This window comes from Perissodus microlepis, chromosome 23 (assembly GCF_051167445.1).
Source record: "Perissodus microlepis isolate ML-2025 ecotype Zambia chromosome 23, ASM5116744v1, whole genome shotgun sequence".
NCBI classification, from domain to species: domain Eukaryota; kingdom Metazoa; phylum Chordata; class Actinopteri; order Cichliformes; family Cichlidae; genus Perissodus; species Perissodus microlepis.
The window spans coordinates 23165860-23187599 of NC_140482.1; the positions used below are offsets into that span (position 1 = coordinate 23165860).

At 41.0% G+C, this 21740-nt stretch overlaps 1 protein-coding gene and 1 non-coding gene across 17 annotated transcripts in view; one reads left to right on the top strand and one right to left on the bottom strand.

The window, feature by feature from the left end:
- LOC146361470 (CLIP-associating protein 1-A-like) overlaps window positions 1-19401 on the bottom strand; it is a 52884-nt gene extending 33483 nt beyond the window's left edge. For 11 of the 16 annotated variants that reach the window (XM_084920962.1, XM_084920957.1, XM_084920956.1 and 8 more), the window contains exons 1-8: window positions 19107-19401; window positions 18271-18702; window positions 13596-13674; window positions 12025-12128; window positions 11512-11603; window positions 11001-11076; window positions 9530-9627; window positions 8535-8605 (exon numbers count right to left, since the gene is read on the bottom strand). In XM_084920962.1, coding sequence (XP_084777088.1) covers window positions 8535-8605; window positions 9530-9627; window positions 11001-11076; window positions 11512-11603; window positions 12025-12128; window positions 13596-13674; window positions 18271-18480 — 730 coding nt within the window. In that variant the 5' untranslated portion in view covers window positions 18481-18702; window positions 19107-19401. Of the gene's footprint in view, window positions 1-3249; window positions 5887-8534; window positions 8606-9529; window positions 9628-11000; window positions 11077-11511; window positions 11604-12024; window positions 12129-13595; window positions 13675-18270; window positions 18703-19106 lie in introns of those variants that run through there. The other 5 variants (XM_084920966.1, XM_084920968.1, XM_084920967.1 and 2 more) reach the window with 2 other exon arrangements.
- Window positions 13990-14118, top strand: LOC146361471 (U4atac minor spliceosomal RNA). The gene has a single exon (XR_014799579.1). It is a non-coding gene; the product is annotated as a U4atac minor spliceosomal RNA (small nuclear RNA).
- Window positions 19402-21740: the final 2339 nt, after the last annotated feature.

Consider the following 21740-nt stretch of genomic DNA (forward strand, 5'->3'; position numbering starts at 1 on the left):
GGACCTGGCGTCCACATATGTGGACATCACATTTTGGGTTGTCTAGACCAAAATACTAAATTGTGCTCTACAAGGGCGTGATATCTACTTACGAGGACATTATACTGCCACTGTTTGAAATTTAATGTGAATCTCATTTTTCTCAGAAACAAAAATCAGGTAAAAAAAAAAAAAGAAATCACATAATTCTTTGTTTTTACATTCATCAGCTTCCAATCAGCCCAAATAGCAAAGAGAAATTAAAAATGCATGCCATGAAAGAGTTCAGGTCTTAGGAGGTTAAATGCTGGAATATGAAATATGTGTAGCTGTATTTGTATTTTTAAGCTTAAAACAGAGGCGGAGCTGCTTTCTTAGAACCAACAACATTTCTGAAGTGAGCGCTAAGACTACAACTTAGAGCCACGTTTTTCATTTCCAACAGTGAGTCAGCCCCCATAGACTCCCATGTTAAACTGTTAAATTTCAGCCTTCATAACAATCGCAAAGGAGGTGACTTTATTCCTAATTCACCTGTTCAGGTGTATCAAGGCTTAAAGTGTGTATTATTAGGGCGAGTGACATCTTTAACTGACACAGTCAGCTGACAGTCCCTGAGCTGGATCTCTGGAGCATGTTGTTGCTTTCTGGAGCATTTTAAATACAAAAAATTTAAAATATTTTACAATTTCACTGGTGTCAGTGGGCTAAATGATAGATAGTTTGGACCATTTGGGAGCCAAATCTCACATTTAAAATGGCTTTACTTTGCTAAAAACAAAACAAAACCCCCTCAAATCTCCATTTTTCTTGGGTTTTTACTAACAGTTTCATATAAAGAGAGTTTTGGGAGATTACATGAAAAAAAGTAAATAGTGTTTGACATGTTAAATATGTGAAGTTCGCTGTTACTTTTACAGCTTTACCACAGAGATATAAACAACTGCTCCCATCTGACAGATCCACACTTACGACTAATAATCATAATCGAACAAATCTAACAAAGCGACTGTGACTAACTATGCACCTCCTCGCCATGCAAGGTCACAAGTTTCCCTCCTGGCAGCGTCTCAAAGTCTTCGGGGAGCTTAGACACTGATGGGGTCTGACAGCTGATCGCCCTGATGCAAATGCACAAAATGACCGGGGAGGAGGTGAAGCGTTTACGAAGGGAGGTGTTACATCACAGACCTGGGAAGAAACCTGAGACTGGGGAGCCGTGGGAGAACAGACTCACAGCGGGTTATCCCTTCCTGCACAGATCAAATCAGCCTTTTTAACCCCCCGCCCCCCTTTGGAGGCTTCAGCATAAAAAAAAAGAAACAACAATTACATGATCAGGCAGCCACAGGCTTAAGGTAACACTTCAACATGCGACGGCGAGGTGGGAAACACCTCCCTGCCTTTCACCTGCAACGACAGTGGGAGGAGCGTTCCCACAGAAATCTCAGGCTTCGGTCACGTTTTCTCATCAGATTACAGCCAAGAACACACTGTGGAGTTACAGCGTGTCAGAAAACATGTCTCACCTTGAGAACACAAAGAAAAGCTGCAGATCTGTACATCTGAGAGGCCGAAGAGGTTAAGGTTGAATATTTTTGGCCCCCTGCATGCTGTCAGCCATCAGCAGTGTCTGCAGCGTTAGGTTCATGCTGCGCTTCTTACGCAAAGCTCAGTTTTTCCAGCTCACAGTTTGATCTGCAAACAGATTAATTCATGTTTACTGAAGCAGAAAGTTAGAACTGCCTGTTTCTTTACCTCCGTTCTCTCCTGTTTCTTGGGATTAAACTGCTTTGAGTTACTGTCCCCATCCTTTTTACATATCACGCTTCACTGTTAAGACTCCTGTTTTAGCAGGAACTCAGTCACATTTTCAGGCGGGTGTGCAACAAACAGATTCTAAATAAACAAACTGAATTCAAATGTTACACTTGGAAACCTCTTTATTATGAAAGGTCTGAACATGCGCAGCTATGTAGATGTTTGTGTGTCGGGTTTTGAGGGTCAGCCAGTCTTGATTCCTGTTGGGAGTGAACATTTCCTGTCTGGTGTCCTTCTGTCTCTGTGGAGAGGACGGTTCCTGTTGTGTCGTTGGACAAACCCTCAGAGCTCCAGTCAGATAATTTTAAAGTCTGGAAAAACTGCATCCCTGCACCTCTGAATGTTTGTGGTGTCAGAGGTCAAGGCCCAAACCTTTAAAATAACAACCGATCTTAACCGATCAGGTCAGTACTACAGCACCCAGCAGCGAGTTAGAGGCTGTGAGCCCTCGGTCTTTGTTCTTTTATTATTCTGTTTTCCAAACAGCCGGGGGAGTCTCTGCGCTGCGCCGTGTCCTTTCTGTCTCTGCACAGCCTTCATTATTCACGAGCTTTCCAACTGTGCAACCCAAGTCCTGCTGGCAGCCTGTACCTGGCCTCGTCTGTCAGCACCTCCCACCTGCGGGACCTCCTGCGTCACGCAGCGAGGTCAGAGATAACACATGAAACCAAAAAAAATCCCAGAGCAGGAAAATGAAAGCGTTCGTCCCGACCGCAGATATGACAATCTGACGTGCAGAAGGTTATTTATGCGCACTGTGTGAGCTGCGGGGCTTCGGTAAAACTATGTAATGAGATCACATGCTCAGGATCAATGTTAACATCCCTTCACTGTGTTATGGCTGCTTTAAGAATACAGCAGTAAATCAATTATTCACTCATAAGGGTTTAAATGGACTTGCCTCGAGCTCTGTCTCTGATTTATAACAGCTCTAATGTACAGGAGAGCAAAGTGATCAGAGAAGCAATGAGATCTGGTTGATGTCAGTTTTTAAACCACTAACACTTTACCTCCTATTTATCTGCTTTTATGACTTCTTTAAGCCTCCTTTAAGAAACAGAACTTGTTTCAAATCAGGTTCAAGCCCGACTTAACAGGTAATCTTCCTTTGAGAAACCCGAGTACTTCAACAACAAGCAGAACAGAGGCAGAAAGCAGCAGTTTTCCTCAAATTAAAGCAGTCATTTCTCCCAGGATACTGGGAATGAGTGAAATGCTTCAGCAGGAGCAGAGCAGCAGGATTACACACATCAGCGCGCTTCAGCTACTTGTGGCATTCGGATCCTAATTATGATGTAATTATGAAGGATTACAGAAAAAGTCGTTTCATTAATCAGCTCTCACATGAAGACAAACATGCAGCTCAGATCAGATGTCCTCCCTGAACTCTGCAGACGGTTACAGCAGGTCTGTAGGTTTCACAGAAAAATGCTCCGACTTGTTATTTACCTGCAAACGGCAGTCTGCTTGCAGAGGCGACACCGTCCCCTGTGGATCTGCAGGAGGACAAATGCTGGCGTCCTGTCAGCCACTCCGAGCTAACGCACAGCCTGCAACGCCTGCCTCCTCCCTTCCCCTCCAACCCGGTCTTGTGACTGTAGGGACGACAGCTGACACTGCTCTTACAAAATAAGAGCCCTGGGCTCTGAGAGTAAAGGCACTTCTTCTTTGTGACTGACTCCCACTTTGTTTTATTATTCCTTTCTTTTCCTGCCTGTCACTCTGGTCCACTTCTCTGCTCTCTGTGACTCCCGTCCCTGTTTTCCAGGTCAGTGTGAAGTTTCCTGCTCCTCTGCTGTGCGGCTGAAACACACTGATGAACACAAAAACCTTCCTAATTAGTTTTTTTTAAGTGACACCTTTCCCTGAAATAGATATTAATAGGCTGGCCGCTCTGTAATCTTCACCAGTCTTCATCAACAATCAGGCCGCGTGTCTGAGGAAAGTAAAATAAGTCCTCCGTATCAGTTCAGCTGACAGACAGGGCCCAGCACTACACACAGGAGTGAGTCTTTATTAATGTCAGGGCTCGATTAGTCATTAGCTGTTCAGTCAGCTTTTAAATGTGACATCATCACTTCTGCAGAGCAGCCAATGTTATCAGTCCAGCTTGTCTGCTTGTCTGTTTGCCAGCAGGATTACTCAGTAATCAGAACAGATCTGCGGGAGAATTTGATCAGAGCTCAGTGCGGTTTAAAGTGATCAATCTTTGAAGTGCAGCTCAGAGTCCAGTAGTTTTTGGAAGGATACATTACAACACTGCCCTGTGAGACATCAGGAAACTGGACATTTTCCATAAGAGCTTTGCAAAAACAAATCACACTGAAATCAGAAAAATTGTCTGCTTTTGTCTTGAAGTTCTCAGGAAGATATCACAATCTAATCCAGATCCAGGGATCCTTCTGGATCCAGGGGTCAGTGTGGTACTAGATTTCATTTACTCGTGCATAATGCCCATTTATGTTCATTGGATGGTCAGAAAATAACAGAAAAATACACAGATTTCTGTCAGGTAATGTAACACGGACTCATTACAGGTGCTGTGCAGTTAGCAGTCATGCTTACGTCACCTTATAAATGAATCAGGATAAACTGTTTACTAAAACTAGAGAGACAAAGTGATTCTTAATGAGTCAGATTTAGTGAAGATGTAGAAAAGTCAGAGTTTCATCTCTTGTGTTTTTGTTCCTGTTATCTGAAACAAACCTGGTTATTTCACTTCAGTTTATTATATTTATATACTTAAATAAATGAATGTGCTGTTTGATGAAGTTTCTTTTTCTTAAAGATTAAAGTTGAGCAGACTTAAGGTTTATAAATATGACGTGTGTCAGCTGCTGTTTTTTCTCTGTATGTAATCATCTGTAAACACTGGGTTTTGTGGGCCTCAAATACCTTCTGTTGCAGTAACGCTGAAAAATCTTGGGACATGTTTGACCTCAAATATGGCAGATATATTAATTAACAACAAACCTGGGATGAATGATAATCAGGCTTTCCTAAAGGAAGGTGGTTGTGCCTTTTCTTTTCAAGGCTGAGCACCTCCTGAGATGAAAGCTGACCCATGTGACCACAGAGATGGAGCGAGGTAACGAGTTCATGAGACCATCAAACCAGTTTAATGTCACTCGCTCCGGTCTGCTGACCATAACCTCTGTGCACAGATCACACAGAGACAAACAAAACACATCTGCTCAGAAACAATATTCATCCACTTTAATGACTGCTCAGCAGTTTTCCCTGTTCTGCCACACAGCCATAGCACTAAACATAAGTAGCTGCTTTTCATTGTGTAAACTGTCCCGTCTGTGTTCTGCAGGGTCACTTTTCCTGCAGCGAAGTGACTGAAATCTGCTCATTTCAGTCCACAGGAACAAAGAAGGCACTCGGGTTTCCTTCTCACTGAAAGATAGCACGCACAGCTTTACACCATGGAGAGGGCTTCCCAGCAGAAACACTGAGACTCACTGATGAGTACAACGTGTACTTTCTCTCACTTTTAGATTTACAGCCTCCATCTGAATCCCACAGGACCAACAGAGACAAAGAGAGGAATAAATCCAATTAGCAAATTAAATCTTTTTAATGGGCCACAGAATCGATATGTGGGTTTTTTATTTTTGTATGAACTTATTTTTATGAGCAAAATATTATCAGAAAGTGAAAATTACAAAATTCAAACATGCTTCCATGCCAGGACATCCCCGGATATAATTGCACGTTTGCTGTAAAACATGTGTAAGGAACTTTGTGTGCTACCTTAAAAAGCGAACACCTTCTTCAGTGGGAAAGTCTTTCCCCTCAGTTCCTCCTTATGAAGCAGAAACTTCTTATAACTGAGCAGAAACTATTGAAAAGAGCATTAATGGTGTCACACATTACTGGGCCTGTGTGTGTTTCAGACATCTGAGCCACATCTCTGATTTCTTAAAGCTCCTCAGGCCTTTATGACACAGTTAGCATTATAGAAATGAGACAGATGGTCTCATCTGCAGTACACAGAAATCACAGTTATCTTAGTTAGTAACTGTAATCTTGATTATTTAGCATCATTACTTATTAACTTACCAAACACCAAGTGTTTGTTATGTGAAAGTGAAAAGAGAAACCAATAAATAAATAAACAGAAGAAATGGGTATGCACACAGGACCATCTGTTATTGAGTCAGGCGTCTAGGCTAGCGAGTGTTTCAGAAAAAGCCCACTTTGAAAGGGCGACCACTGTTCGCTATTGGCTGTCATGAATGGAGAGCCGACCAGCCAATCAAAACTTTGGTCAGGCATCACCAAAAAGGATCCGGAGAGAGATCGGAGACGAAGGCAGCTCTACCAGTTAATAATCCTTCACAGGTTAACTTACATAACATCTTACTTCCTCTAAGCAGATCTTGTTCATCAAAATCTTTCCATCTATTCATCACCAAACCAGTCCAAACACATCTTCATGATTTGTTCCTTTCCAGAAATTCATAAATGTTGGTCTTTTTTTTCTTTTTTCTGATCAAAGGACGCTCAAAGTGTGTCAGTATCATTTTTCTTGAAGACAGAGAACTGCAGCTGTTGTCTACTGATATGTCTAACAAGGTTTCCTGTTTTCTGCACTGAAACACAAGACAAACTCAGAGCTTTGTAGGGAAAAAGAACAAACAAAAGAGAAACTGTTTTATCTCCAGTTTTATCTCCATTATCATGCTTTCATAATCACTGAAAGTCAAGATTATAATTAAGATTAACCTCTGATTAATGGTCCAACCCTAGATTTGGATGTTCTTTATCTCTGGATGTGAAAACATAAACTGTGTGGATAATATCCTGCTCGCTCACAGCAGAAACCATCAGGCTTCAGTTTTCCTCAGTTTTGCAACTTTGTAACTTGATATGAACTCTTTGTTAACTCTGTGTTATACTTTTTTTTTTTTTTAAAAAAAAACATCGCCCAGGAAGCTAAATCTGTGAAAACATCTCGATAACGTCTCAATCATCCAGGTAAGGAAGTCCCCAAAACACGAGAGGAATGAGAAGCACCAGCTGAGTATAGTGTGAGAGGACAACGTGACAGCCCTGTTTGTAGTTTTCTCCCTGACTAATTGATTTTGTGCATAAACACAGATGAAACCACAACACAGAGATTATCTTTGACTTATAAAAATGAATTCCCCATCCCAGCAGCACTGGAAAACACTGGAAATATTTCCTGCTACCCAAAAACAGCATTCAGGACTTTCCATGGACGAACTCAGTACATATAAACCATAAACCGGGTGCAAGTCAGCTGGTGATCAACAGGAATAACTCGGATGCTTCTGGGTTTATTTATGAGGCCTATCATGGAGTTCAGCAAGTGTGCACATACAGGGCTCTAGAGTGCGACTTAATTTGATCGCATATGCAACTTAATTTCTCAATGGTGCTACAAAAAAAAAATCCTCTCCAAGTCTGAAAGTCTCTGTGTTGTCAACAACAGACACACATTATGCCCATATCGTGGTCTAAACCAATAAGAGATAGTCAGGGGCGGGACCTCTCTGATTGGCCTGATTGGTCCTACACACGTGTATGTTTGAAAGTGCAGGCAGATAGAGAGAGGTGAGTAGCTTTAATAAAGCGATATCGATTCATTAAATCCTGAATCTACTTTTAAATATAAACGTATTTTGCCAGAAATGCCAGAATCTTAAAAATTAGCTGTGTCTCTAATAGAACCTCTGTAACTTTGCTCTGCTCTTCAGCAGCATGTTTATATGTTGACTCATGGTTTTCTTCAGTTTTTGTTCTACTGCAGAATATTTTTAAGCTTATCTGCTATAAAAAGCCAGGCCAGGAAAATATTCTTCATGTTTTTCTGTTTTATCCTCAGTTACTTTGACACAAAGGCATGTGGTGTGATGCTTACACCTCTGATGAAGTCTCACAAGTGTCAGTACTGACAAATGATCAGAATTATAGTATTTCTGACTGAGTCAAAATTGAATGGAATCGAATCGGGACTTTGTGAATTGGAATCGAATGGATTATAGAAATCAGTGATGATACCCAGTGAGAAGCCTGGGCCTGACAGAAGTGGATGTAGCTGTGGGTAATGAGAAAAGATGAAAAGACCTATTGATAAATTTTCCGTTAAGTTAAGGCCTGATCCGTCTAAAATTCATAGCCAGTGCTCTGACACGGACCCATCAACCTCTGAAGGCTGAAAAAGCACAGTGTATGCCTATGTGTCCCCTCTCCCCACTGCCTTTCAGCAGCAGGCAGCAGCAAACAGGTCATCAGAGGAGGCCGAGATGATGATTAAGTTTAACATTGTCTACAATATTGCCAAAGAGTGCCAAAGTACTTTAAGCACAAGCACTTTTTGAGTAACTTCTCTTTTTGTAGAAATGTGCTCCAAATAAAGACAAGATCAATAGTGTCTGTATGGACAGCAATTAAAAAAATAAAATAAAGAGTGAACATTTAAAGCAGTGGGGTTCAGCGATGCGGTTGAAAAATTTGGGTGCACCTAACTTTTGTGCTGGTGCTCCTAAGAAAAAAGTAAGTCTAGAGCCCTGACATAGACAGACAAATTTGGTGCAGTTTGGGAGGGTCACATGTCGCGTGTCTTGGGGCTGCTTTCAACAATCGACAATAGAAAATATTAAATAAACAAATTAACGCTGCCATGACAACAGAAGCATCATCATAAAACTGCCCCCGGCACCATAAACCAAACTGAGCTCATCAAACGCTGCAGGACTTACCCGACAAAGGTGACAGGACCATGTTCCCCGACCTCTGGACTTCATCGAACTTACTGAAGATGACGTTCAGCCTGCACACAGAGACGGAGCAGACAGTCAGAACAAGCTGGTGTTATGATGTCAGGAAAGCACCAAGTTAAAAAAAAAAGGCCCTGCTGGCTTCAAGCGTGCAGAGTGTCCTCTGAAAAACAGAAAACTGGCTCATTTCAGGCTCCTGAGAGAGCGTTTAAATAGGCCAAAGTAACAGCACAGAGTCTACAGCCTCCAAAAATACACAGACGACGGCAGATATTATTAGAACAAACACCAAGAACCACAATCTCACTGTCACATCTGCTGACCTGATGGACAGTTTGAGGAGGAAGCACCCATCATTCAAAGGACGAGCTATATTGATAACAGTCAGTTACTGTTTGTGTGATTAAAATGAAAACTATTTCCTGATTATTCAATTAATAACCTAATTATCTGTCAGTTAATCAGACACTGATCATCAGATTAAAGCTGAAGTTAAAAGTCAGTTAATTAATAAGACCATCACTGCCACTCTAAGCAGTGAAAAACCCAAACATCTAACCACAGGAGCCTGAGATGAAGCATTCCCTCCTCTGAGTTTTCACTAATTTACTTTGCTTGTTGAGGTTTTTCATTAACAGCTGTAACTTCCAGCAGACAGCCACTCTTCCTCTATAGCTCTATCTCATTACTGACATAAAACACATGTAAGTGAAACTCTGGTGTAACAGGACACTCTGCTGATCAATGAGTTCATAGATTTTCTAATATTTTCTAGATTAAATAACCAATCAATCAATAAAAAACTAATCAGAAACAGTGTTTTTAAAGGGCTGTGAATGCCTTTCCTTCTAATGTGAAGAACAGTTATTCAAAAGGCTGTTACTTTTCTACATGTAACTGAGTAATGTGAGTGTGCACCAGCAGCAGTACCACAGAGCCCTTCACATGATGAGATTTACAGGGAGCGTTGAACGCACCGTGACTGAGGCAGGCCCTTCTTTCCCAGGTCGATCCGCACTCGCTCTCCGACGTGCCGGTAGATCTCCACCAGGCAGTTCATGGCGCCATCACGCACCTGTGGGCCGACAGGTAAACACATTACTTGAACACAAAGAGCTTGCTTGTTTTAAATCATCCTGAATATGTGGTCGACACTTTAAAAACAATTAAAATCATCTCCCATGATGCTCTTTGGCTGCTGTCACAGCAGAAAAACCCATGACTGTGATGACATGTTTAACTCTCCAGGTGTCTTTTTTCTTTACTTTGTGTCCTGGTGCAAATCCATCTGTGTGTGTATCAGCATTTACAGTGACGCGTCCACATTGATGTTCTCACTCTTATTTTGAAAGAAGCTCTACGTTACACCGGTTTAAATCGTTCTCTTTGTTTTCGTCTAGATGCAGATTAAAAGCAACAATAAATACACACCGACTTTAAACTAAACATCTGAACTGTGTTCAAAGCTGTGACTTTTTTCTCTCTGCAACTGATTAGTGATGAAATCAAACAAAGACTATAGACTTTAAAATCTGATAAGGGTAGTTGAAGGCCTCACTGAGCATGCGTGAGTGTGTTTGGCTTTGGAAAGGGAAGTTCATGGGCACGGCTTCCTGTCCTGAGGAGGAAGTGCGATTCCGGTGATGACGAACCAATCGGTAAACAGCAAACAGAGAGGGGAGCAGACAGATGATAGCTGAGGATCCTGATGCAGAGCTGGAGGATCACAGACTTCATCCCTGTACAGCGGTGTGGGTCTGACAGCAGCTAAAGCAGGTCTGGTGTGGTGTAATGTTTGAACTCCACCAGCAGAGGGCAGTCAAACACCAAGATTACTGCAGATTAAAGAAACTGTTCTCCAGCTGGATGTGGAGGAAGTTGGCTGACCTGCACAGTACAGCTGTTTAAAGCCATCACACTACTGCCGCTCAGCTGCTGTCCTGAGTGTTAAGTCCTTTCACTTGTTTCTGAAGCACTCCAGTATGTAAGTCTCAGATACTGACTGCATATGAACCACTACAGCCCCTCAGGCCTGCTAATCTCTGCTAGATGAGCCAGAGTTTAGCAGTAAAATGATGACTGGTGAGGGGGTTTTAAGTTTTCACACAACGGCTGGAAGCAGCAGAAATCTTTCAACCTAAAACATCCTCAGCCTTACTTTATTAAGTAGCAGCTTGTCTTTTTAAGACAGCATTACTCTTTTCACTGATTCACTGCTGAATTATTGCACATTTTAATATATTTTCTGTCTTTTTAAAGTAATTTATCTAGCGTTACCTGGTTTGATGTGAGAACATGTCTGAAGCGGACATTTTCCAGCTTCCTGTGGGAAAACATCCGACTTGATCCTCAAGAAGCTGTTCACAGTGCATGTGTGAAAGCGGCTCAAACCACAGTGTAACCTGGTGTGTGTGTGTGCGTGAGTGTGTGAGTGAGCAGGCATTGTACCTGGCTGGTGGGGTCTCCGAGGAGGCTGCAGATGTGAGGAACGATTTTACTGAGCGTCAGACTCTGAGAGCCAAACCTGAAAGATCAAAACACAAAACTGACTAAAGTCAAGTAAAACTGGAGGTGAGCTCAAAGACACGTGACATCATCAGTACGCTTCCTTTACTATGAATAAAACTTCCAGTTTGTGCTCTTTTATTTTGAAAATCACCCTCACACTCATTTCTGTGTTTTTTTAAAAGCAAAAACAACAAAAGCATCTCTAGCTTCTCGCACGTGAAGGTTTGAAGCTTTTCTTTTATCCCATGAACCAGTTTTAGGTTTGAACTTTTGAAATAAAAATCAGATGTGACAGTTTTATATCTGAAGCTGTGATAAACCTCTCTGAATATTTCCTGAAACTTTAGAGCTAAATAAACAAACAAAGAGTTAACAGAGTCCCAAATATAAGCGCCAAACCTGCTGTTACATTATAAATCAGTTACTGCTTTCAATAATATTAATAACTTACACGTTTAAAGTTGAGATGAGACACAGGCAGAGTCCCTCTCTGGTCCTGTTGTTCTTGTGCTTGAATCCTCCCATCATTCGCTCCCACACATACTGAACACACGGAGAAGACAGAGAGACATTAACATGTCACCTGTAACGTTATGGTGACGCTCTGTTGGAGGATGACACAGTGGTGGATAAATCCAAACATGCGGGTGGAAATGTGAGTGTTAGACTATTGTAATTTACTTTTCTGTGAGTTTAAATTTGAATTTAAATGCCTGATGGCAAAATTTCTCCTGTGCCGTCTTTTTTCCCTGTAGTTTGCAGAGTTATGACACCATATGTTATAGGTCAGCACCACCATGAGGTTATTATATCGTGCAAAACAGTTGTTTGACTGTTTGAATATCAGCTCCCGAGATGCACTTAAATTCAACAAATGTTGATGGTAATTGAACGTATTTCTGCTAAGGTGGATCTCCTGTGACCAAAGGTGTGAAAAAGGAGATAAGATGAAGAGTGAGTGTACCTGTGGGTTTGCAGCCTGGTCCATGATCTTCAGCAGAAGTGCCTGGTCCTGCTCTCGGACTTGATCCTTGGCGTCTCCCAGTCGATCGATAAGACTGGGCAGGACTGAAACAGGAAGCGAGAGTTGGTGTTTACAGCCTGCAGTGATATCACAGAGAAAGCTTAAAATCTAAAGCAAAAACCTCCATGTTTGGATATTAAAGCAGTGTTTCTCAAACTAGGAGAAATATAGAGAGAATCTAAGCTTTGGTCAGGAAAATAAAATCATCTGTTGAAGCTGAAACTGTGGGGTGTGAACTCTGAGAACTGAATCAATTTTCTTATTGCTGCACTCGTGTCATCTGATTATAGAGATGACTTCCATTACTTCCATACAAGCACAGAGAGTAAGTTAAGTGAAAGACTGAAAATAATGGCTGTGATATAAACATTAAGTCTACGGAGGATTATTAAAGTTTAAATAAGAGAAGCACAGAGTAAAATGGGATTAAAATCTGTGAGCCACATGAATGAAATCCTTCCTGTATCAGTGGTTTTATCATAGTAACAGTGAGGAATGGGAGGAACTGTCTAATGCAGACAAATAAATACATTTGAACTTCCTCACAATACTTCAAAAATAACATAAAACGCGTGTTTGGCCACACTGTAGCACGGAGTTTGGCTTAAAGTTTCAAATAATTTTTGAAGAGGTGAGCACGATGTGTGAGAAAACTAGTTAAAAACGAATTCTGCTGAACTCAAAGCCTTTAAAAAATAGTCTGTATTCAGAAAGACACAATTAGACAAACATGACACGTGTTCATGATGCTCAGCCTTTAAATACTAAAACTACAAAAGAACCAGTTAAACACGGGAGAAGACATGATGATGGACACAAGCCCTCTACTAGAAATAAGGTCACACATTTGGAATAAATATTTGGCTGTAACAGTCAGTCTGAGAAGCTGGTTCCTGTAAACTGTTTTTAACTGTTTGTAGTGTTTTCTCTTTTATTGATTCAAACTGTTGTGTGTTTAATGTGAGTAGCAGGCTCTTTTCTCTCTAACAGGTCTCACTATCACTTTATAAACCCTCTTGCTGGTGTCCTTCTATCACACACCATCGTGTAAATGTAAGAAAACACAGTTCTTTCATTTTTAAGTGTGTTTTTTTTTAATTGCAGTGTTTGATATTTTAGTATATCGAACTATCATTCCAGCCATTTCCTCCTATGAAAAACAATAAAGTAACATTAACCTTAAATAATAATATAAATTACATTTAATACACACATGTAGAGATTTGCAATGAAAACATAAAATAAAAGACACTCAAGGTGCATCAAAATGTAAATTAAACACTTTTAATTTGAGAAAAAATAAAAAAAAATACATATTTACATACATTTCGTAACATTTCAAAATATTTAATAAAATAACGGATTTTTTTAATGCACAAAGTATTTTTTTTAGTATAAATACATCTATCTAAAACTAACAAAAACAGGTTAAAGTAATTTTTAAAAGTAAGCTGAAGCTCATGTTGTTATACTGTTATTATGTGTGCAGTAAATAACGAGGAGAGGCTCACCAGTTCCAACCTGTGTCCTGAATCTCTCCTGCAGCCGGCTCACCAGAGCCGACAGGATATCCATCCCCAGTAAAACCACCTGAAACACACAAACCATCACACGGGCGGTTAAACTGATCCACAGTGACTCCTCCTCCTGCGCCGACAGCTCCACAGCGCCGCAGCAGCACAGTATTTGAATATGAGCCGCAAAGGGTTATGGGTAACACGGAAAAGCAGCGGTTTCAGCTCTAAAAAGGTAGAAAAAGGCCGAATAAAGGCTGCTGGTGTACCTGTGATGTGAGCTAACAGTGTGATCTGCGGTCCTGTGAGCTGAAGCGCTGACCTGATTGTGAACCGTGAGTGTAGCCACTGTGCAGATCTTACTATCAGCGCTTCCGGGGACGAGAACATAACTTTCCTTGTCTTGGGGTGGTTTGGGAAACTCAATGAACGCGTAGTGAGAGCTTCCCTGCTGACACCATATCAACACAGACGCACCACCTGAACCGCGAGTTCAGACCACGGTGCAATTTTTGGAAACTCTCAACAACAGAGAGCGATTGAACGTGACTAATGTAAGAATGACTGAAATAAAAAGACCGCCTCCGCTATGGTGCCATCTGCTGGACGGAGAGCGGAACGACAATGACGTAGATATTTGTACGAGTTAATTACAATAAATTTTCATTGTATAACAACGCCATTCTTCTTCCTAGGACTTTATTTAAATTTATGAAGATACTTCGTTTTTATATATTCATACTCAAATGTGTTACATATTTACCTGTAAGCTCTTATATACTTGGAGTGATATTCACTGAGCGTCTTTTAAATTTTATATAATTTAAAAAAACAAACAAACAAAAATTTATATATATATATATATATATATATATATATATATATATATATATATATATATATATATACATTTTTTTTTCAAATTGAATGTTATACCTACTGTATACTTTATACTTTATTTCGGTTCTTTAATTTTTTTTTTAACTTATTCCGGTTTTTGTTGCATTTATGTTTTCGTTCATTGAGCTCTTAGATTTGATTTAATCTCACATGTTTTCAGTTTTCTGTGGAATCTTGTCTCTCCCACTAAAAAGAAGAAAATAAAAAGTTGCCATCCATAAGTCAAAAATTATTAAACCAATTATTGTCTCAAAATTTCATGTTACTGACTCAAACTTTGGAGAAAATAACTTGAAATTTTGCATTATTAAGTCACACTTTTTAGATAATAACCCAAATTTTCATATGAGCTGTGGTTTGGTTTTGTTATTTCAACTAATGATTGTTTGCTTACTAATAAATCGACTGTGTATCTATAAAAGAGTAAAAGATGGGTATTTTCACTGATTCTGACAAAAAATATTAAATACATCATGATGTTAGAAGTGACTAAAATGATTAACTGATAACAGTTTTTTTTCCCTGCATATGAAATCTGTTGGTGTCCACCAAAGGAAAGCCATTGAGGTCACTTATTTTGGGGTAGGTCTCACTTACATAAAATACACTTTTGTTTATTAATTGTGCAATGAATTAATTGTGAAATATGAGGAAAATGCTTTGACATCTTATAACTAAGGTATTATAGACTCACTTTTATAACCGTATGCAGACTGATGGAGATTTGTGGTTCATTCTGAGTGGGAATAATCTGGATTATGAAAAACACTTTCAGGTTTACAGGGATCTGTTTAAATTTTTCTTACTTACTGTCACATGTCTCCCGAATAAGAAGTGGGGATTCATATTAAACATTGCCAACACTTCAAATATGTAAACGCAATCCCAGAGAAGCTAAAGCTCAGGTTTCAGACTGCTCTGAACACTCAGTTTATCACAGTGTTTTCTATTCTCAGCTCCATATCATATCACAAAGAGCAGATATGTAGTCCAAAATATGACCTTTAACCTTTAGATCACCCAAAAACATCTGGACATGAGTATGTGAAGAGGGAGAATTGCTGCTTTTCGACATGATGATAAAGTGAATATCTTTGGATTTTGTGGTGACATTTGAATAATTCGACTACTACAAATAAAATGAGTGTTTCTGACATTTGACCCACTAAAGACAGGAAGAAATCAATGTGGAGATGAATCTAAACATGTGTCCATTATTCATATCATCTTAAATCCCTCCCTCATGTTTAAGCACTTCACTTTTGCCATAAGAGGCCGCCCATAAGCAGCCTGTATTTACAGCTGGCTGGACAGCCTTTTAATTTACATCAGAGGCCTGTGATCGATTAACCCGAGCCATTATCCTAACAGCATGTGAAGGAGCCCTCCTCCATCCTTCACACTCAGCGCTGGAAGGTTTTAGTGCCCTGTTAACAGCAGCGACTGGCTGGAAGCTGAGTCTCTGTCAGACCTGCTGGCTCGCTCACACAGAGCAGGAAACTGGGCTAATGGGTGCTGGTAAATTAAGCTTGCCTCTGCCGTGCTCGCCTGGGAGCCTCGCCGTCCTCGTTACGGCCCCACAGACATCACCAGGACGGACAGGAGGCTGTGTTTCCAGGGCAGCGCGGGATGCAGCGATATGATTGGTCCGTATGTGTCTGCTGCTCTTACTACTGAGTGAAATGATGCCACACCAGACTCCAGTGAAAAATCCGGCATTTTAGTTAATAAGACTAAAAGTTCAGCAGCCGTTCAGGAGCTGTGATTCACATCAGAGGGTTTCCTTTGGTAGACAATGGTGCAAACATCTATTTTGTAAAACAGATGTTTATTAAAAAAACATCTGGTCTTCCACCAAAGCATTTTTACCATTGGGGTTTTCATTCACTGAATATTAACACCGTTTGTTTTTGTTTTTTTGTCTATCAGACAGGAAAAAACCTTCTATTAAATCAGGTAACACAGACTCTACCTATATCAGAAACAAATCCATAAATTTGTCCTGACTTCCTCCCCTCAACTCCAACTAGTCGTACTGTTAAAAGAGAGTTTTTCCTTCCCACTGTCGCCAAATGTTTTTTCATAGGGGGGCCGTTTGATTATTGGGGTTTTCGTTGTGTTATTATACGGTCTTTAACTGAATGTTGCTGTGAATTGCTGCTATATAAATAAAAGTGAACTTAACTGAACCCAACAAAAACACGACCATGAGAAGAACATATATGAAGGAAACCTGAGAGACATTACAGAAGCCTCAGATATGTTGGACGGTTTGTTCCCACAGTCTGGCTTTGAGTTTTAAGGCATTTTTAATAAGTAATATTAGAAAAGAACTGGGTAGCTACATGTAGTTTGTATAAGAAGCAGAGCTGGTGAAAAATGGCAACAGTTGAGTAAATCCATCATCAGGGTCAGGAGCTCTGTAACTGTCCTTAGATGCTCTATGATTAATCGATTAATCAATTATGTGCTTTTATTCAGCATCTGTTTGGCTAAGTCTGGCACATTTACACGCAGCCTTTCTATCTGACCGGCGTGAAACACGAGGGTTCATTGACAGTTTCGTTTGTTTAAACTACACAAACTTAAACAGCAGATGGTTGTTTTTGTTTGATTTTGCATATTTGTGGAGTCAGCACGACTCTGATTCGTCCTCTCTGGCACCGCTGCATTAAAAAGTGACATCATCAGCTTAAAGCAGCTCTACATTACTGTGCACTACTCCCATCTCTATTGATTAACCAGCACCAGCGGCGGCAGCAGCAAACGTCCATGTACAGCATGCTAATCGAGCAGCACGGGGAACCGGGCTGACTGCAGCTGAAGGTAAACAGGCTGGTGGGTTATTCATCAGCTCTCAGACAGAGCAGCGCTCCACGAGGAGCTGCTCTGTCTCAGGCTCAAACACACAAACGAGGTGGGAAATAAGAGGCAGGGAGACTTAAAGTACCACCTTAAAAAATGACAATAAAATAAATCAGAATTCTGGACTCTATTTTCTTCTATTTAACAGAAAGGATGGTTAAATCTCCTTCAAATGGCACTGTACACTAACACAATCTGAAACCAAGAAGCACTGAAAACTGCTCAGCAGGTTTTCACCATCATTTTCAAAGCTTACCCCAAGAAGACTTTTGCATATCACTAAGTTGTTAATAACTTATCCTGGTCCTAAAATAACCAGAAATTCAACTCTTAACTTCAGTCATTTCTCAGGACATCAGCTGACATTACAAAGATGTGTCATTTGTCAACAGGAAGCCAAACATTACAACACCACTGGAGGGTAAAGATAGCAGAATAAACACCACACTTGTATTTAGTGGGGCTTTGTTTGGCCAATTCTCAATTTTATCGAGCTGTTTAAAGCCATGTTATTACAGGTCGGCTTCAAAATTTTTGGTTTCCACAGCTCAGGAATTCCCCACCTTCTCAGAAGGAATACAGTGACTTTCATCGTGACTTAAACAGTGTTTCCTTCCCAAAACGACCAGCCATTCAGCTCTTTTTTTATTAAAGACACTCAGTGAGGGATGAGAAACCTAATGAAATGGTGTGTTAGACAGTTAACACACCCAGCCAACACTCTATATTAAGGGCACTTCTCCAGCCGAGTTTCACAACTAAATAAAAGCACCACTCCCTCGGTACTGCAACAGCTGAGGCTGAAGTGCTGTATTCATGAGCACGCTGACAGATGTGAGGACTGGGATCTTTTTTTTCTTTTTTACCCCATCTCCACCCTCCACCCAGCTGCTGCTGCTCTGCTCACCTTGAAGTTGCTGGAATTGACCCAGGAGCTGGCCACGCAGTCCACCATCCTGTCCAGCATGCTCTGGTCCTGCTCCAGCTCCGGGGACCTCTCCTCATCCAGGATCAGCTCCATGACCTCCTGGCCCACCTGGAGCCTCTTCCCCAGGTCCTTCTGCGTCACCTGCTCCAGCAGGTACTCCATGCTCACCGCCTCCACCTCCTCCTCCATGGCTGCAGGAAGCAGACTCTCCCAGGTGGTCTTGTTTTCCCTCCTCACTCCTCCTCACCTGTGGTCCAGCAGAGGTGTTATAGTTGGCAGGACCTGCAGCAGGATTCGTACTCGGCGCTTGTGCTTAGGAGGCAGCTAATGTGGAAGAAGGAGAGAGCTCCAGGCTGTCCTGCTGCGGAGGGCTGTGCCCGACATTGGGCTTCATTCTCCTGCACAGCTTTGCTGTGATTTAATGAGGGGGAGAACAAAAAAGGCGAGAATTAGAGCCAAGTTTCCACAACTATCACCTCCAGATTAAAAGGCTCCAGCCTGTTGACCTCCAGATCCTAGCGTGGTCCTAGCAGTGCCTCTGTGCTTTCAGCTAACGGGCCGTTAAGTGGCGCTAACACAGGTGACCATTAAGTTAGGTGTCAGGACAGTTTAACTGAGCTGTTAGCTTCAGCTGCTAGCTCGCTGATAGCCTTCTTTCTATCCAAAAATACAGCCGAGCTGGTGCTAGCTATGCGGGGAAATTCAACCCTGTTCTCCCCGCAGGAGAGCCGCGAACGCCTCTAACCTGTCTCTCGGACTCCTGGCGGCTTAATTAACTAGTTATTAATTCAGCGACCGGCTGTAAATCCACTCACCGGATGGACTGACTCGTTCCGAGGGAAAAAAGTCAGAAGTGGCGATGCTGCCTCCGGCCACAAACTACCGTTACTTTCCTCCGTGGGGCTCGGCGATCACTTCCTCGCTGGTGAAATCTTAATCTTCTGGCAGCTCACGCCATCTCTGTGCTTCTAACCCCTCACCTCTCTAACTGACGAGCTGCCCGCTGCTAAGGGGAAGAAAGGGGAAGATTATTATTTGCCGTAGTAAATCAAATCATGACCCCTGCCAGACGCCGTAGAGTCCTGCAGCGAGTCGAGTGAAGCCGCATAGTCGCGACACCTCCCGGCAGAAGCGCGCAACTACAGCCGGAGGAGGGCGTACATGGTTGGGAGGGCTCTCCCGTCAGCCTCAGGTGACCCCTTTTAAAAATTCAAGGTGTGCCTGTCAGAGTCAAGAGGTGTCATTTTCGTTTCTGGAGCAGGCCGGGCCCAACTTGGCTCCGAGATGACAACAAAAATTATTTATTTATTTTTATGGTGAATGAGAAGTTGGAGAGAACTGAGTTTGGAGACCACTGCTCTGTTGCAGATCTCAAAGGTTAGACACAGTGCCTGCATTTTGATCCGGTTGTCTAAAAGTCTCAGAAGAAGTCACTATGCACACTGTGAACGTAAGGGCTGTAAATGTGCTGATTGCTTAGATTTGTTTGGCATATTTGTCGCACTTGCGTGTTTCAGATCATCAAGCAAATTTTAATATATTCTTTTTAAAAGATAAGCCAACTAAATATAAAATGCAGTATTGAAATGATGATTTTATTTATTAGGGGGGGGAAAAGCTATCCATATCTGGCCGTATGTGAAAAAGAAATTCACTGCAAATTACCTGTGGTTAACCACATTTTTGGAAAACTGAGTTCAATTTGAATTAAAACAGAACATGTATGACAAAATGAGGCAGGCTAAAAGAGTTGAAACAGCTACAGAAACAGCTGAGAAACAAAGTCACTGGCATCTATCAGTCTGGAAAAGTGTTAAAAAGCCATTTGTAAGGCTCCAGGAGTGCAGTGAACCAAATAAAGAGCCATTTTACACAAATGGAGTAAACCTGAAAGAGTTGTGAACCTTCCCAGCAGTGGCCGGGCAACCAAAATTATTCCAAGAGTGCACTGATGACTCATCCAGGAGGTCACAACAGAACCCAGAACAACATCTACAGAACTGCAGGGCTCACTTGTCTCAGTTAAGGTCAGAGTTCATGATTCAACAATAAGAAAGAGACTGGGCAAAAATACTCTGTGGACTGATGAGACAAAAGCTGATCTTGAAGATCCTCCACAGTGATGACTCATTGCTAGTTATCGCAAACACTTGATTGCTACCAAGAGTTGCACAAGAACCATTAATGAGGTTTATAGGGCAATCACTTTTTCACACAGGGGCAGGTAGGTTTGGATAGCATTTTTCACTCAGTGAAGAAATGATTTTGTATTTACTTGTGTTTTCTTTGTCTAGTGTTAAATGTGTTTGATGATCTGGAACATGTAAGCATGACAAATACACAAAAACTAAGAAATCAGGAATGATGTAAGTAAGTACGTTTCTGTTTTTCATGAACGCCCCTGCAGCTTCAGAGTGAGGGTCTGACCTCTATGTGGTTAAAAGAGCCTCGTCCATCTCAAGAGAGTCATGAATAAGCCATGTGACAGCCAGGGCCCTGACCTATCAGGGATGTGTCTTCACATCAGGGAAAAATAACACCGAAGTGAAACTAAAATACTGTGGAACAAGCTGGATAGTTCACTCATTACAATAAACAGTGAAGGAACGTTTTACTTCCCCATCCTTTAAGATTTAGTAGCTAAACCTTTAATAATAAATCCCTATGGAAGACTGCCACCAATAACAATGTGAGTAAGCATAATTATGACTTATTATCCCTTAATTACAAGTTAGTATCGCACAGGTTTGATGGAAATTCTCATAACAATCATTTGGTGTCTCATATGAGATGACTTTAGTATGATAATGAACTTTATTATCATACTCATGAATGTCTTTCTTTTGATATTTGGACCTCATATACTTATAAGAAGCTTTGCCTTCATCATATCTTAAAATTAAGATTTAGCATCTTCTAATTAATAATTAACAATGACTTAATGCCTCATATCAGACAATAATGAGCCTTAATATCATAATTATGACTATCTGATTTGTATCCAGTGATGTAATACAAATGCTCAAGGTTATGACTTAATGTGTCATTATTGTCATATTTTTGTCATAATATAAAAACGTTATTAAAGTATCATAACAACAAGTTTCACTTGTATTATTAGTTCATTTGTGGCCAGTTTCTGAGCGTGCTGCCAGATAAAGAGTCCAACACCACACAGATGTAACTGCAAATTAAAGAGCTGTTTATGTAATAACAAAATAAATATCAGTCAGACTGAGGATATAACAGGTTTTTATAAACATGTAGTTGCTTTATTTTGCCTTTGGGGGCAGCACTGTGTCTCTGTTGCTGTAGGTCCCTGCAGGTAATGGAAGAAGTGTGAGAACATCTAAAAAAACAAAAGACTCCCATCATTGACAACCGGTCAGTGCCAACCCACATAAAACACACTCTCACACACATATACTGTGGTGCTGCTGACAGGCAGT